Source organism: Eretmochelys imbricata, chromosome 20, assembly GCF_965152235.1.
Source record: "Eretmochelys imbricata isolate rEreImb1 chromosome 20, rEreImb1.hap1, whole genome shotgun sequence".
Classification (NCBI taxonomy): domain Eukaryota; kingdom Metazoa; phylum Chordata; order Testudines; family Cheloniidae; genus Eretmochelys; species Eretmochelys imbricata.
In genome coordinates this window covers 3800122-3815632 of record NC_135591.1, presented here as the reverse complement: position 1 = coordinate 3815632, position 15511 = coordinate 3800122, and the positions used below count along the sequence as shown (strand labels likewise).

Here is a 15511-nt window from a genome sequence, read left to right as displayed (position 1 = left end):
CTCCTTCCCTTTGCTGTCCGCTTGCCAGGGCAGTAGCCCCTCCTGGCCCGGCCAAGAACCCAGAGCCAGGCTGCTGTCAGTCAATAATTTATTTCTATCCAGACACAGGGCAGGGAAATACACCAGAGTTTACAAAAATACAACAGACTCACCTGCAGCCCAGCCGGCAGGGCCCCTCTCCCTGAGCGGCCCAAGGGCAGGATCGGGGCCCTGCCCAGGCCGGAGCACGGAGCGTTACTGCCCGCAGCAGGATGGCTAGAGGGCAAGGAACTGCCTCTCCCGCTTGGGAGCCCCTGCGGACCCCCCTGCCCGCTTTGGGTAGGGGAGTAGCCACTTCGTCCGGCCTGGCCGGCACGAGTTCAGAGCACCTCTTTGACCTGTTCTACCGTGGGCCCCCCCAAGGCAGCAGTGGGGAGAATGGATTGCAGACCAGGCCCGGGGAGAGGCCGGCTCTGCTACTACCCACCCAAGCCCTGCCCCGGCCTGGGCCTCCCCCCAGCCCCCATCTCCCCGGGCTAGCTGTCAGCTCACGGCCTGAGCCAAGCCAGGGCTGAGGAGGGCTCAGGCCAAGGGCAGAAGCAGCCCCACGTTTAGGGGAAAGCCCAACCCATGGGCAGCAGGTGCCAGGGGAGGAATCCCAGCAGCAGCGACGCCATGCCCCCTCCATGGGGCCGCTGGGACCCTGGGCAGGCAAAGCTGAAATCCAGCATGAGCCTTGCCCTGCCGCGTGAATGCTGGTCAGGCCCCAGCCCGAGGCAGGGGCAAGCGCCTCCTGCTGGAGGAAGGGTGGAACTCCTTGGAGGGCCCGCCAGCCCCAGGAGCCCTGCATATGGGCTCAGAGTGCTCAGAGCCGGGGGCAGCCAGCTCTGTGTCCAGTCGCTCTACTCCGGCACGCAGGGCTGAGGAGCAGGTCCCAGCCCCAGCGGCTCAGAGACATGAGCGCTGGTGGCCCAAAGCCCGGCCCTGGCTCGAACCCCAGCTTCGGCACCTAACGCGGCTTGTGGCCTCGTGCGGGTGAGGCTGGGGGCAGGCGCCGGGGGAGCCAGCAGCAGCCATGACCCCAGGGGGACGTAGTGTGTGGGGAGAGATGGCTGCAGAGCGAGGGGCTGGGACCCCAATGCAAACTAGTGTTAACAACGCCCCCCGTGACCCCAGCTGGGAGATTTCACCGAGGAATAAATTACACAGTGGGACAGGCCAAGAGAACCTTCTCCCTTCTGGGGGTTGGGGGGAACCAGTACAGAGTGCACATGGGGGTGGGCAGGAGAGGGGATCCGCTGCCACCCCAGGCTCAGGGAAGGGGGGGGAGGGGGAGTCACTGTTGCTAAGGAGGAACTTGTCTGCCCCCTCTAAGGCACCAAAGGGTGGAATCTCTTATTGCATATTGCCGGGCCTGGGCTGCCTCCCCCACCCTTTAGACAGGGCTGGTTGCAGACCCCAGCCCTAGACAGGGCCCCTCAGCCAGCAGCCCCCCCCGCACCCCAGTCAGAGGATCCATTCCCCTCTCTCCCGCCCGAGACCCCTCCGGCTGGGCGAGTGAGGGCAGATAAAGATAAGGCACTTGGTTTGCAACCGAGCCCACCCGGCCCCCAGGCTTCTCTTGAGCTCAGCGGAGCCCTTCGGCCAGCAAACAGAGGGGGGCACTAAGACCAAGGGATGGGGTGCAGGGGACACCTTTGATCTTCAGCTCCGACAAGACGAGATGGGGGCGGGGGGAAAGAGGGGGGCCTCTCCAGGCAGGTAACGACTAAGCGAAGATGTTGGTGACAAAGTCCAGGAAGCGCTTGGCGTACTGCTCGGGGTGGACGGTCGAGATCTCCGCACCGGCCTGCAGGGGGCACAACAGCGTCAACTGCCCCGGGGGCAGAGCTGGGGACCAGCGAGGAGCCCTGCCAGCCGGGTGCCCCCAGGAGCAGCACCAATCAGACATTTCTGGGAAGGAGCCAAGTGGCTCTGGGGCACGCGGCCCTGCCCAGATAGAGCCCCGCTCCGGCGAGGCTCCCCGACACCCCAGGGAGACCTTCCAACACTTGCCAGGAGCCAAATGTGCTCACGGGCCCTGGGCACCTACCAGGGAGGAGGAAGTATTCCTGCTCCCCTGGCCTCCCCCAGGGGCAAAGGGGGGCAGAGCCCAGAGCCAGCATGCTAGGCGCCTGGGTATATGCCCACAATTCTGACACCCCCTCCCACGCCCGCTTTTCTGCTGGTCAACAGGCCAGAGGCCAGGCAGCCCGGTTGCGTTTATCGAGGCTGCAGCTGCCGTCCTCCCTTCTCCTGCGGTCCCCATGTGGCCAGGAGGCTCCGTCCCCCTGCCCCGGATGCGGCACGAGCGGGACTCACCCCATGCTTGACGGTCTTGGCAGCATGTGCGGCCTTCTTCTTGGCGTCGTACTGCGTGAGGATGTCAATGAGGCCCATGAAGTACACCTCCGGCTGGGGCCCGCCTGGGGGAAAGGCCACACCCTGGCTTACCCCGGCTGCCAGAACTTCAACGGACCCCTCTCCACACCCTGGCAGGGACCCACTAGCTCCCCGACCGGGGTCCAGCCTTGGGCGCAGTGGATCTGTGCCCTGCCACTCTCAGCGAGCTCCTCGGCCATCCCCGTCCCCGCCACCTGGCCCCGAGGCTGCTGCAAAGGGCCATGCGACCCACCAGCCACACAGAGCGCTCCGGGCCAGCGCCCATGGCTGGGGCCCCGTTTTCGAGGCATTCGGGGAAAATCCATCCCCGAACGCAAGGGCCGGGGGCTCCCATCCTTTGAACACCTTTTTGGCCAGCAAGTGAGGAAGGAACAGAGCTACCCGCCCCCAGAACCCTGCTCCCCCGGCATGCCGCTGCCAGCCCCACTCACCTTCCGCGCTCTTGATGGCATACACGTCAACGTAGGGGTCGAACTCCCCGGGGCCCAGCGGCTTGTAGGAGTTCAGGTAGCCGCCGATCCCCTCGGGGGACGTCCCGTAGGAGCCCACAGCCATGACGTCTTCCCCCTCCTCTTCCTCCTCCTTCAGCTCCTCGTCCTCCTCCTGCTCGGCCCGGAGGACATCATGGATGCCCAGCAGCAGGCTGTAATCCATGATCTTCAGCTGGACCAGGAACTAGGGGCGCAGTGGGCAGGGGGTGAACCAGGGCAGCAGGGACAGGCTCCATTCCACCCAGGGGGCTCCTTAGAAGCCACCGCTGCTCCCACTCAGGCCAAGTTACCTAGTGGTTAGAGCAAGGCCCAGGGCCCTGCCTTGGCCTGCTCTAAGGGGCTGTTCCCCTGCCCCAATCTGCAGGGCAGGGAGAACCCCGACCGCACAGGGCCGCACCACACTCCAGGAAGAGGTGCTAGACATGGCCCATGATGCAGTTCTCCAGCTCCGTTGGGTTCCAGGGATGTTTGGGAACCCCCTCTTCCACAGCTGAGAATGTCAGCTGAGCCGCGAGGGACCTGCTACTGTGGGCGTGGGAGACCCAGCAGTGCCAGGCCCTTGGTACCAGCCACTGCCAACAGCCTGTGACCCTGGCAAGGCAGCCCTGCTGTCTCTCCTTTGTGCGGCTCTCACTGTAACATATTGCCTGGCACAAGCAGGGCTGCTGGGCACCCGGGCACCAAGCCTTCCAAGGCACTGCCTTTCTTTCTCACGGCTGAGACCCCCCCCAATCCCTCTGCCCCAGGTTTCAGTCCCTGCCAGCAGTGGCAACGCGCCCCAAGGGGTCTGGCAGAGCCCCCAAGCCGGTTTTGGTTGCTAGACAAGCCGTGCTTAACAGGCTGCCCCGTGCGGGTCTGGGCCGATCGTCTCAGGGAGGACAAGCTCTTTTGGGAAGGTGAGACGCCCCCAAGCACCCTCCTGCAGGTGGTGCCCGCAACCGATCCCAGTCGCCTTCCCAAGGTGACACAGGACAGTTGCCACCTCAGCATGGAGGTCAGACATGCCCGTGCCCCGCCCCACCAGGGGGCATGCCCTACCTCCACATCCCTCTTCAGCTTCTCCATGAAGTCACCCTTCTGCCCCTCATCCACATACACCTTCTGGCTCATGTGCAGGAAGTCCATGTCCTTCAGCGTGGGCAGCTCCTTGACCTGGAAGGAACCAGACACGGTTAGTGGTCCGGGGGGTGGAGGGGGGAGCCTCACACACGCGGGGCCACGCACCGAGGGACAGCCTGCAAAGCAGCCCAGTTCACAGAGTTGCACTGGGCCCCATGAAACCCCCTCGCAACCCACAGCCCCTCTAACAAGAGACCCCGTCAGACTAGGGGCTGCCCCTCCTGGGACGGTTCGGGGGCACATGCCCATGGGGTGAAGGGGCCCACAGGTAATGCAGTGCCCCTCCCCACCTCCTCTGCAAGGGTCCAAAATTGAGAATCCACCTGCTCCGCCTGGTGGAACCCAAGGGAAATGCCCCATTTAACCCCCCCACCCGGAAGCGCCATGCAGAACATACATCACTCCCCCCCCGCTGGGTAGTCCAGGACGCCTGCCCCACAGGGCCCTGCCTGGGAATCCCAGGTTATTCCTCACCCGCTGCCCCAGGAATTCCGCAGCCGGGCCAGCCAGCGGGCGCGGGGCCAGGGACATGGCACCCGTGCCCAAAGGCAGGAGGAGCTGGTGACAGGAGCCCGGCCGTAAGGGAGCCATTCCCCCCAGAGGCAAGACTCAACAGGAGCCGGCGGCTGGCTCCCAACGCAGCACCAGAGCCCCTCAGCCTGGCAGGATTCCCCCGGCAGCTGAGCCGAAGGCTCCAATCCCATCAACCTTCCCTCGCCATTATCTCGCGGCCCTCAAATCTTGTTAACTGGAGGCTGACGCCACCCCGGGCTTTAGGGCAGGGGAGGCCACTTACGAGATCAGGATTATCCGGCTAACTCAGGTCATTCCCCCCCTCCACCCCGAACGGCTCTCGTGGAGAGCCGCGACTGGTTAGTCAATCACAGGCCCCAGCCAGACAGAGCGAGCCTCTGGCCAAGGCTGGCATCAGCTTGTCCCTACTCCTGCCCACGAACCGGCCTTGCTGCCCCTTCGCATCAGTCCCCCCAGAGCAAGCCACAGCTGGAGCGCGCTGGTAAGGTGACCCCAAGACCCGCAGAGCTCCGCACGGAGCCCACCAAGGCCTGTGCTGGGGGAGAGGGCTGCTGCCCTGGACACCCCCTCCCTGGAGGGCAGAGGGGTGGCCGTGCAGGGCTGAGAACCGCTCCCCCTGCCCGGTGCTTCAGGCCGGGATTTAACAGCGGCTGATTCCTCGCCAGCTCGAGCTGCCTTTCGAAGGGGGCTGGGCTGCTCCCCGGCATGCTCTATCTGGCCAGGGGATACCAGCTTGAGCCCAGCCTGGCTCCCCACACCGCCAAGAGCGCCCCATGAAACCCACCTGCTGGCCCATCCCAGCAGTGGTACCACATCAGAGATCAGAGACAGAGGCCCATCCTACGCTCCACCTCCCTAGGGTGGGGGAGACCAGACGGCGGCTCCCCTACCCCCACCCCGAGGGGACAGAGCCCAGCTCTTCCCATGGAGTCAGCAGGCCCTGGTTAACACCCGTTTAGCAGCAAGATCCCTCTAAGCTGGGCACAGGACACCCCATAGCTTCCTGCTGCCCAGCCCCAGGGATCCCAGAGAACAAACCCAAGCCCCTTCCCTATCCAGAAGCACAGGGCTGCATTCCCAACAGCTGCCACCCCCTTCACTTGGCTGCTCGCCCCGGCTCCCACTCGGTGTGGGGCGGCCCAGGCGGGAGGCGGCTGTGTGCCCAGCGGGGCCAAGCAGCGAGGTGGATCCCAGAAGGCTGGAGTCCCAGGGTAGTCGGCCCACAGACCCAATCTCCAGGCATGGAAACCTGGCAGCTTCGCCCCAGTTCAGCCCCAGCAGGCAGGCATGGCAGGGCCTGGATACCAAGCTGGCCCTTGAGGAGGGGTGGAGTTCTCAGGTGCTTTGAGGAACATCTGCAGAAGGGGAAGCAAGGCTCCGCTCCCACGGCTGCAGCCTGAGGACCCCCCCCCCCCCGCCCCGACTGCCATGGGAGCCACCAGCCAGGCCTACCGGAGCAGCCTCCGACAGGGTCAGCCCCCACCCTGCCCATCTCACTGGGGGGCAGCGATGCCTCTCAGTCAGGGGCTCAGGCCCCCTGCTTGCTGTCCTGGAGGCCGGGCACTGTTGCCCGCCAGAACAAGCTAGGTACCAAGGAAGCGAGCTTCAGAGTGGAGAGATCTATGGGTCAGAGACACGCCCCCCCTCCCCCCACACCCTCAGCCATCCCCAGCTACCTTCTCCTTGTCGCTGGCTTCTCGGGACACCAGGGAGCCCTGCAAGAGAGGTACCCGTCGATTAGTCACCAGCCCCACCCCGGCCACAGGAGGAGGAGGGGTCAGATATACCCAGGAGTCTGTGGGGAGAGGCACAGAGCAGGTGGCCGCAAGAAGCCACAGCAAGAGGGAGAAGATGGGGGATATTTAGGGGACTGTCACCTGATTATTATGGATGGGAGCCAAGCGGCTAAATGCCCTCACTGCCCTGAGCCCCCGGGCTAGTACCAGGGCCTCCGAGCTGCTTGGCTGTGGGATCCGTCCAGGCAACTGGCCCGAGTTCCACACAGCTGCTGCTGACAACGGCCTCTCCAAACAGCTACCCGCAGCACCTGGGATCATGCTGGGGTGGGGAGGGCACGAACAGGTCCAGGGTGGGTCGCAACCACCTGCCCTTTGTGGGGAAATGGGGCCCCTAAACTAGGTTGCCACGTGGTGTCCCGGTACGGAAAGCGACGAGAGACACAGCTCCAATGGGGGCCTGTCCTGGGGTGTTTCTGACGGACGCCGCCCAGCCCCGGTTGGCCTGACCCTGATCCCGACCAGCCTGTGGGAGCCCTTTGGAGTCCAGAGGCGTGAGAGAAGCTCCTCGGCCAGGGAAGACCCAGCAGGGGCAATGGGAAGGAGGGTTTCTATCGAACTGCTGCTGAAAGCGGGGTTCAGGGCAGAGAGACCAATCGGGTGCAGCCGGGGCAATCGACTCCTCGGGGACCAATGCTCTGGGCCAACCCCTGGTGACACAGCCTCATAGGAGGGGAGCAGAGAGCGGGGTCCCCCTGACAGACTAGACGGGCCGGCAGTATGATCAGCAGCCTGTGTGTCTGCAGGGACGGTGGGTGCCCCGGGAGCCTGGCTCAGGTGAACGCCCCTGGCCCTGCATGCCGGCCCCGTTACCTTCAGGTCGTACTTCCTGTGCACGGCGAGCCGGTGGCTGAACACATTCCTCATGATCAGCATGTAGGTCTCCTCGCTGTCCACGCTGAGCCGGTACATCCCCAGGAACTGGGGCAGCAGGGTGATCCCGTGGCACTTCACCACGTACTGCAAGGAGACGGGGCCACGTCAGACCAGGAGGGGCCAGGGCAGAGAGCGAGGCACCAGCCGGTCATGCCTCTGGAGACCCCAGCCAGAAGGGGGGGGGGGGGCAGTGACGTGCCCTCGTGACTGCAGGTTGGTGGCAGGGCTGGGATTAGAACTTGGATCTTTTCCTCCCAGTAGCAGGCAGGTTCGCTCTGGCGTCCCCTGGTGGCGAGGCAGGGACACCTCAGAGCCTCCTCCCCACCCCCTGGCCAGCCGTACCTGGTGGTAGTGCGAAAGGAGGCTGTGCACGTCAGCCACGTCTTCGCTGGAGATCTCCTTGATCACCAGCGTCCGGTCGTAGGAGGTGAGGAAACGCCGGTCACTCCCCTCACCTTCGTAGTGGGGCGGGCTGCGTGTCAGGGAGACCTGGGGGGGAGCAGGTGTGAGAACCACGCCCGGCGCCGACCCCGGGGCACACCAGGGACATCCCACTCCGGGGCATTCCACCCTCTAATGGGGCAGATGGTGAGTTTCAGGGGCATCTCTCAGCGGCCTGCCTTGCCAAGGTGCCCCGGTGAGGGGCACCACCCCAGCGATATCAGAGAATCGGCCAGGGCTGCAACAAGGCTGCTGTGGCCAACCCCAGCTCAGCCGGTCCCAACCCGCCCCGGCGAAGAGGCGGGCGTTCCAAGGAAAGCTTTAAGGGGCGCAGGGTAGCTGCCTGGGTCTGTGTACGTCCCCCTCTATGCACAGAGGGCCCTGGAACGGGGAGCCCAGGACACACCTCCCCCCGCCACCCCAGACACACTCGGTGTCGAGGGAACGTGCTACCCACCTGGTAGTCCTGGTCATCAATCCCGAAGCGCTCGCGGAGGTTGCGGAAGACCTGTGGGCAGTACTCCTTGAACTTGAAGTGACTGGGCAGGTTCTCCCTGAAATGGCAAAGGAGGGGTGGGGGGGGGTCAGTGTTTAGAACCAGAGGGACCAGCTGGCTCCGGGAAGGGACCAGGAGCCTGGCACAGTCACAGCCGTAACCATGCGATTCAGTCCAATACCGCGCGGCCTGTGGGCACCTTAACCCGCCTCTGGCATCGGGGACCCTCCTGGCTGGCAGTCAAAGCAGAAGGCAGAGGTTGGAGGACACTAGACAGAGCCAGAGATCACTCCGCAGGTGGGGACGCTGGCAGGGGTTCAACAACCAGGTGCAAGAAGGCCAGGGGGCGCTCTCCTGGGACACAGGAACTCTGAAGAAGATTCGGGGGGGGCATGACAGATAATCAGCTGAGCATAAGCTCCCAGTGCCATGCCGTGGCCAATCTAATGCCAGCCCAGGACACAGGGGAATCTCGAGTTGGAGCGGACAGCGGAGAGGTTATTTTACCTCGATATTTGGCAGTGGGCTGACCACTGCTGGAATCCCGCGTCCCATTCTGGACGTTGCTACATAACTTGGAAAGGGTTCAGAGAAGAGCCTCAAGAACGGTTATGGGATCAGAAACCTGCCTTATAAGGACAGACTGAGCTCCTTAGATTTACAAAGCAAAGGTTAAGTGAAGAGACGGTTAATGTTAGAACGACCACACTGGGTCAGACAAAAGGTCCATCTAGCCCAGTATCCTGTCTACCAACAGCAGCCAGCACCAGATACTTCAGAGGGAAGGAACAGAACAGGGCAATTTATCGAGTGATCCATTGCCTGTCGGCCAGTCCCAGATTTAGGGACACTCATGGGATCGCACCCCTGACCATCTTGGCTAATAGCCATTGCTGGACCTGTCCTCCGTGAACTTAGCTAATTCTTTTTTGAACCCAGTTTCAGCATTCACAGGATCCTCCAGCAATGTGTTCTACAGGTCAACTGTGCGTTGGGTGAAGAACTACTTCCTGGTTTGTTTTAAACCTGCTGCCTATTCATTTCATTGGCTGACCCCTGATTCTTGGGTCACGTGAAGAGGTAAACACTCCTTATGTTCAAATAAATTTGTTAGTCTCTAAGGTGCCACAAGTACTCCTTTTCTCTTTTCTAAGAGAAACAGTCCCTGTCTTTTTAATCTCTCCTCACGTGGAAGCTGCTCCATCCCCCTAATCATTTTTGTTGCCCTTTGTGACGAAGTGGGACTGTTCTTAATGTATCCTCTGAATACTGTAGGGGTGCCTCAGTTTCCCCCATGCATTTCTTAAATCTCTAGGTGGTGGGATAAGGGAGGTGTGATTGTTGCAGAGCAAAGGGCCACGGTACATAAATGGCCGACACTCTGTCTCCTGGCAACTGATGGCCTGGCCCGTCCCCCCTGCAAGGTGACAGCTAAAGGGTTGGAGAACAAAGGAATCTGGTGCTCTCCTGGCCCAGGAAAGGGACAAAGCCCAGAGGAGGAGGGGTTGGAGGGGAAGTCAGTGTCAGTTTGGGGCTGGCTGGGGATGTGGAGTGAAGTGCAGACATGGTTGTCTGACTCACTGCCCCCCAAAATGGACCCGGCTGAGGGGTCCTGTTCTATGTACCTACAAGCTCTGGTTTAGACCATGTTCCTGTTGTCTAATAAACCTTCTGTTTTACTGGCTGGCTAAGAGTCACGTCTGACTGCGAAGTTGGGGTGCAGGACCCTCTGGCTTCCCCAGGAGCCCGCCTGGGCGGACTCACTGTGGGAAGCACAGGGGGTGGCAGAGGATGCTGAATGCTCTGAGGTCAGACCCAAGAAGGTGGAAGCCGTATGAGCTTCTTGCCCTGGAGACAGTCTGCTCCCAGAGAGGAGACTTCCCCAGAGTCCTGACTGGCTTCATAGGGAGCAGTTCCAGAGCATCGCCTGGGGACTCCGTGACACCCTTCTCTGTTCTTTTCCCAATTCTTTGGAAAAATACATAGTTTCTGAGACGGGGTGACGAGATCTGCGCGCAGCATTCAAAGGCTGGGCGTACCATGGATTTCTATAGTGACGTTAGGATATTTTCTGTCTGATTATCTCTCCCTTTCCGAGGGGCTCCTAACTCTGTTCGCTTTTTGATGGCTGTGGCACACGGAGCGGGTGTTTTCAGAGAACTTGATCTCAGTCTGTAAGTATCTACGTGGGGCGCAAAGATCTAACAACTGGCTCTTCCACCAAGCGGAGAAAGACAGAGCAAGAGCCAGCGGCCGGAAGCTGAAGCTAGACAACGTCAGACGGGAAAGAAGGTGGACGTTTACCAGGGAGGGGAATTAGCCCGTGGTGGAACCTCCATCATAGACTGTTTTTAACTCCCAACGGGCTGTGTCTCCAAACGACTGGCTGCAGGATTTAGCTCGGGGCAGTTCTTGACTAAGTGGTCACAATGGAGCAACGTGCCCCACCTGCCCTGCCCCTGCTGTCAGAGAAAGGGACTCACATCCCATTCAGCAACAAGCCAGAGCTTCAGGAGCCAACTGCTTGCCAGAATGGCGGTGCTGTCCCCAGCTGATGCGCTCCGTGCAAGCGAATCCCGAATCCCACACAGGGGCTTTCAGGTCACGTCTGCTGTTTAGTCTTCGCCTGGGCCCAGGTACAGGGTGGTTAAGGCTGGAAGGCGGAGGCAGCGATGGCTCCCTAGCTCCAGGGCAGGGTGCTAGGCCCAGAAGCGGCTGGGGAAACAGCAGCTTACGTCGAGCACAGCAAGTGAGACAGCAGTGCCAAGGGGCTGCCAGCTTGAGGGCACCAGAGGCTGCGCCCAGTGCAGGGAGACTCAGGGGCAGCGGGCTGCTCCTGGGCAAAGCAGAAGACACGAGGGGCGTTGGATGCAGGGGTGGGCGGGGGGGCTCTTCGGGGGCTGGCTAGAACCAGCCCGTATCAATGGATCAATGGTTTGGAAAGGCAACAGACGCCTCAGGGAATGAACTATGACACCAATCGGGATACAACGGGGTAGGATCAGAACCGGCCTTTCCGGGACACCGAGCTCTGACCTGGGACTGGCGGAGAGCAAGCCAAGACGGGATCTGCAGCAGCTTGGCTGGGCAGAGCCCTGGTGCTGCCAGTTGGAGATCTCTTACCCTTTGCTTCTCTCTGCTCCTCCCAGGGCTTCCCAGGCTGGGCTCCAGCTGCCTAATAAACCCTGCTCGGGTTTGAATATGGCTACCTGGCAGCAGTGCATCCACAGCGGGGAAAGTCTGACCAGGAGCCAATCGCGGGAGCTGAGGCAGCCCTTGAGGAAGAGTGAGACCCGCTGGGGAGCAAGTGGGGGGGCCTGGCTCACTGAGGGGTTCCTCCAAGGGACTGTTTAAAAGCCGCAGCATAGCATGGACCCCGTGGCCCCCCGACACTCCTGCAGCCGGCTGAGCCAGGGTGGAAATTTGGAGAACCCAAACAAAGCTTCCCAAACCGGAGGGCACATCAGCCCTTGCGAGAAGAGCCCGGAGAGCTTTCATAAGCTCTAGCAGGCAGGAAGCTGACTCTAAATCCTGCAGGTGATGCTGGGAGGGCAGCAACAAACCAGGGTGCTGGGCTCAGCACAGAAGCAATCAGAGAGATGCAGGACCCCAAAAGGTCATCGAGCCCAATCCCCCACACAGAGGCAGGACTCAATCATCCAGGAGGACGCCAACCCTGCTTTCTCCTGAGCTGATCCCTGGTGCACTGGGGGCGTAATGTACTAGATCCAACCACAGCTATTTCGATACCAGCCAGTGAACCGTGCACACGCACATGCCCCCCCCTCAAGCACGCAGACTCCGTGGGGGCAGCAGCCTCCTGCAGCGACTCACCGGTTGAAGAGATGATTGTTCACTTTGATTTTAGAGTTGGCTTTAAAGTCGTCGGGTAGCAGCATCACCGGCAGGGGAACCTGGCTTAGCTCATTGATCTGGCAACGCAACACAGAACAAGCGGGTTACTCCCCACCCCGTGTGCAGGTTTTGAGCTTCAGAAGGCGGCGTGCAAACCCCAGGGGCGCTCAGACCTGCTGCTGGGTACCCTGCCAACCTCATCCAGGTGCACAGAAGCGGGCAGAGCCAACGCTCCATGGGACAGCTTCCATTCCTGCTAACGGCGCAGCAGGGGGGCTAGGACAGTGATCCCAGCAAGTCCCTGCAGAGTTGAGACAACCCAGCCACCCAGAGCCAGCTGGGATGGCCAAAAAAACCCGGCTCAGGACCTGGTCAGAAGGCTGCTTGGCAGTGTCCAGAGCACGTCAGTAGAGAGATGCCAGGGACGAATTTGAGCTCCCCTCCCGGGGCTATTCCAAATGAACCGGACAGCAAGTGCCAGGCAACCTGTGACTGCCCCCTACTGGATGGGGTAATATACAGCCAGGCCATTGGAACGGGGTGACAGGAGCCCAGGGGAACAGCGTAAGCGGCTATAAATAGCTAATTCAGGCAGCAAGCACCCCGTCAGTTGGCGTTCCAGGGAGCTCTGGGAACGGCCTGTGGATTAACACGGAGGGGTTCACCCATTGCTCAGGCATAGTGGTATCAAGCACGGCAGAGGAAAGCAGCAGCTGGGACAAGCCAGGCTCTGGCCTGTAGCTGCTCAGACTCCACCCTGAACCCCAGGTGCAGGGAGCAGAGACTACTCAAACCTGTGGGAGGCGCGAGCTGGCTGGGAGGGCATGCGTGTGGTGGGAGCTCCCGTTTTAGCTGGCTGCAGCGAGCCCAACATAAGGGGAGGCTGCAGCAGGAGATGCCGTGGCCACTGAGTTCTGGGGCGAGGCTGTTGGCGCCCCACCCAGCTTTGCCCTACAGACTCCATGCGGACAGTCCCCAAAGCTGCACAGCGAGGTTTTGGGGCTCTGCCATCAGCAGCTAGAAGGCAACCAAGCTCCAGCAGAGTCACTGGGAGGCCATGTGGGTAGCACACCAGACCTCAGAGACCCCCCCGTTTCATATCCCAGCTCTACCACCTTGGTCAAGGTCCCATTCCTGCCCCGTGCCTCAGTTCCCCCTAAATGGTACTTCCCTCTCTGAGAGGTTCTTGCAAGCCGGGGATGAAGGACACTATAAGAGTTATTAATGGCCAGCTGAGCCCCATTAAGAGCTCACGGACCCGCTCCTAAGCGGGGAACCGTCCGTCGCGAGGGGCCAAGCCGCAGTCATCAAAATAAACCTGCCCTCAACACAAAGAGCCCCAGCGTTAAGAGACACAAAGCGATGGCACGCGGCGGGATCCTGGCAGTTTAACAGAACACTGCAAGTCCATGCGCGTGGGAGCCCACGCCGAGAGAACGCTTGAACTCCATGAGCAACCAGACGCTCGAGAGATCTTAGCTCCATCAGTTCGAAAACTTGATCCGTTTCTTACCCAGCCACATGATCTTTTTAAGCCATGGCACAAATGAAACACACCAAACAACAGGGAGCCAACGAAGCAAAGGCACCTCCTGGGACTACCAGCCAGGAAGGCAGCAGCTGGCCAGGCTAGGGTTAAGGGACCACCACACTCCATGCTACAAGGCCCACATACCATCAGCCTGCTACACTGTGAAGTCCGGGTTGTTCTGGGGCTGGTTAAGCAGGACACAGAGCTCTGGCATTCTAGGGGGCTGGACAGGAGTGTCACCTACAGCCCCTGAAATCAGAAGGCAGGTCCCTTGGCTTCTGGTCTCAGCCGGCGGCTAGGGGATGGCCCTGGTACGGCGCACCCGAGAGGAGTGTGGGTTGAGACACTGATCCCACAGTGCAGATGCCTGCTCCAGGTCCCACTTGGCACCATGGGGCTGGGACGTTCTCCCCTTTTCAGCTTGCTGCCATGTGAGGATGCTGCGCCCCGGACGTGGGTCACAAAGTGCTTTTTGTATTCAGGATCTCACTAGCTCTTGCCTACCAGGATCCCACATACGGACCAGTCGCCATCAGGCAGGGGGGCTTCGGCGCTCAAACACCAGAGCACGGTACACATGCCTCGAAAGGCGCAGGCCACCCCTTCTAAGCCCCACAGGGCTCCCTCGGAGGGGGTCTGAGCGGAGGACTGTGATGCCAGCAGCGCCTGGGAGCCTCATTTTCCCTGTCTACAGACTGGAATAATTCTGCCCTCATTCCCAGGGAGTTGCCCTGATTTGCGCTGTGACCTGGTTACCAAGCTCCACGGCTGTAGCCCTAGAGATCAGGACTATTTAAGGACCACAGTCGCCAGGAGCTGTGGGGGCACAAACAGACGTTCAGCAGTAAACCCCACAAAATTCACACCCACACCCAAGGGGTCAGATCTAGCCAACTCCTGCAGAACTGGGACTCCACCCCCGCCCGACCCATTGCCTCAGCTGAAAGCTGGAGAAAGGGGCAGCTTCAGCCAAATTCACATTGTGACTCACGCTGGGGTGGGGGGAAGCAGAGGGAGAGGAAATGCCCAGCCCAGGTACTAATGGGAATAGTGTGGGGTGTCTCACCTGGTGGGGGACACCCCAGCTCAGAGGGGCACTAAGGTTCTAGGCTGGAGGGAGTCAGTGGGCCCTGGGCTGGGGACAGTGCGGGGGGTGTCCTGGTCTCACCTGGTGCTGAAGGCCACAACTCACTCCCAAGAGGCAGTAAGGTCAGGGGTGGGGGAGAATCACAGGCTCTTGGACTGGGGGGGAGGCACGGGGGGGTGTCCCAGGGGCACAGCGGGAGGGAGGTGTCCTGGGGACCCTGCCCTCATTCAGGGCTGAACACCTCAGCCCAGGGGTGGCAGTGACATCTAAGGGGCTCAGGGTCAGATCGGGGGGGCCCAGAAGATAATGGGGGGCCAGGATCAGGGAGCCCTGGGGGGCACCGGGCGCTGAACACCCCAGCCCAGGGGAGCAGTGAAGTCGCAGGGGAGGCTGCGGGGTCCCAGGCCAGGATCAGGGCATCCCGGGGGGCTGTGGGGGGCCAGGCGCCCACCCTCACCTGGCACTGGACGCCCCAAACCCGCAGAGCAGGGGGTCTCCAGGGGCCCCAGGCCAGGATCAGGGGGTCCCAGGATCAGGGAGGGGGCTAGTCATGCTGGAGGGCAGTGAGGGGCCGGGATCGGGGGAGGCCCCGGGGGGGGGACAGTGAGGGGAGGCCCCCGGGGGGGCAGTGGGGGGGTCCCGGGGGGCCCCGGGGCCGGGCCCCGCCCTCACCTGGTGCTGGACGCCCCAGCCCAACACGCCCAGCAGCGGGTCCGCGGCCCGCGGCACCTTGAGGCGCTGGGGCACGAAGCGCTTCCGCTTGGTCTTGGTGCGCGGCGCGGCGGGCCCGGCGGCGGTGGCGGCGGCGGCCATGTCCCTGCTCGGCCCGCGCGGCCGCGCTTCCGCCTTCTGCCCCCGGCGCCG

At 61.9% G+C, this 15511-nt stretch overlaps 1 protein-coding gene across 2 annotated transcripts; it reads right to left on the bottom strand.

Moving 5' to 3' along the window:
• Nucleotides 1–74: 74 nt before the first annotated feature.
• PIP4K2C (phosphatidylinositol-5-phosphate 4-kinase type 2 gamma) lies at nt 75–15495 on the bottom strand. Of its 2 annotated transcripts, none has more exons than XM_077838672.1 (10): nt 15320–15495; nt 12009–12106; nt 8136–8232; nt 7580–7726; nt 7175–7321; nt 6242–6280; nt 3951–4064; nt 2853–3096; nt 2341–2444; nt 75–1828 (listed from the first exon to the last, which is right to left on the bottom strand). In XM_077838672.1, exons 1-10 carry the CDS (start codon nt 15458–15460, stop codon nt 1748–1750), a joined length of 1212 nt encoding a protein of 403 aa, XP_077694798.1. In that variant the 5' UTR covers nt 15461–15495; the 3' UTR covers nt 75–1747. The 2 variants fall into 2 exon arrangements, with proteins under 2 accessions (XP_077694798.1, XP_077694799.1); XM_077838673.1 differs by lacking the exon at nt 15320–15495 and adding an exon at nt 13705–13796.
• Nucleotides 15496–15511: the final 16 nt, after the last annotated feature.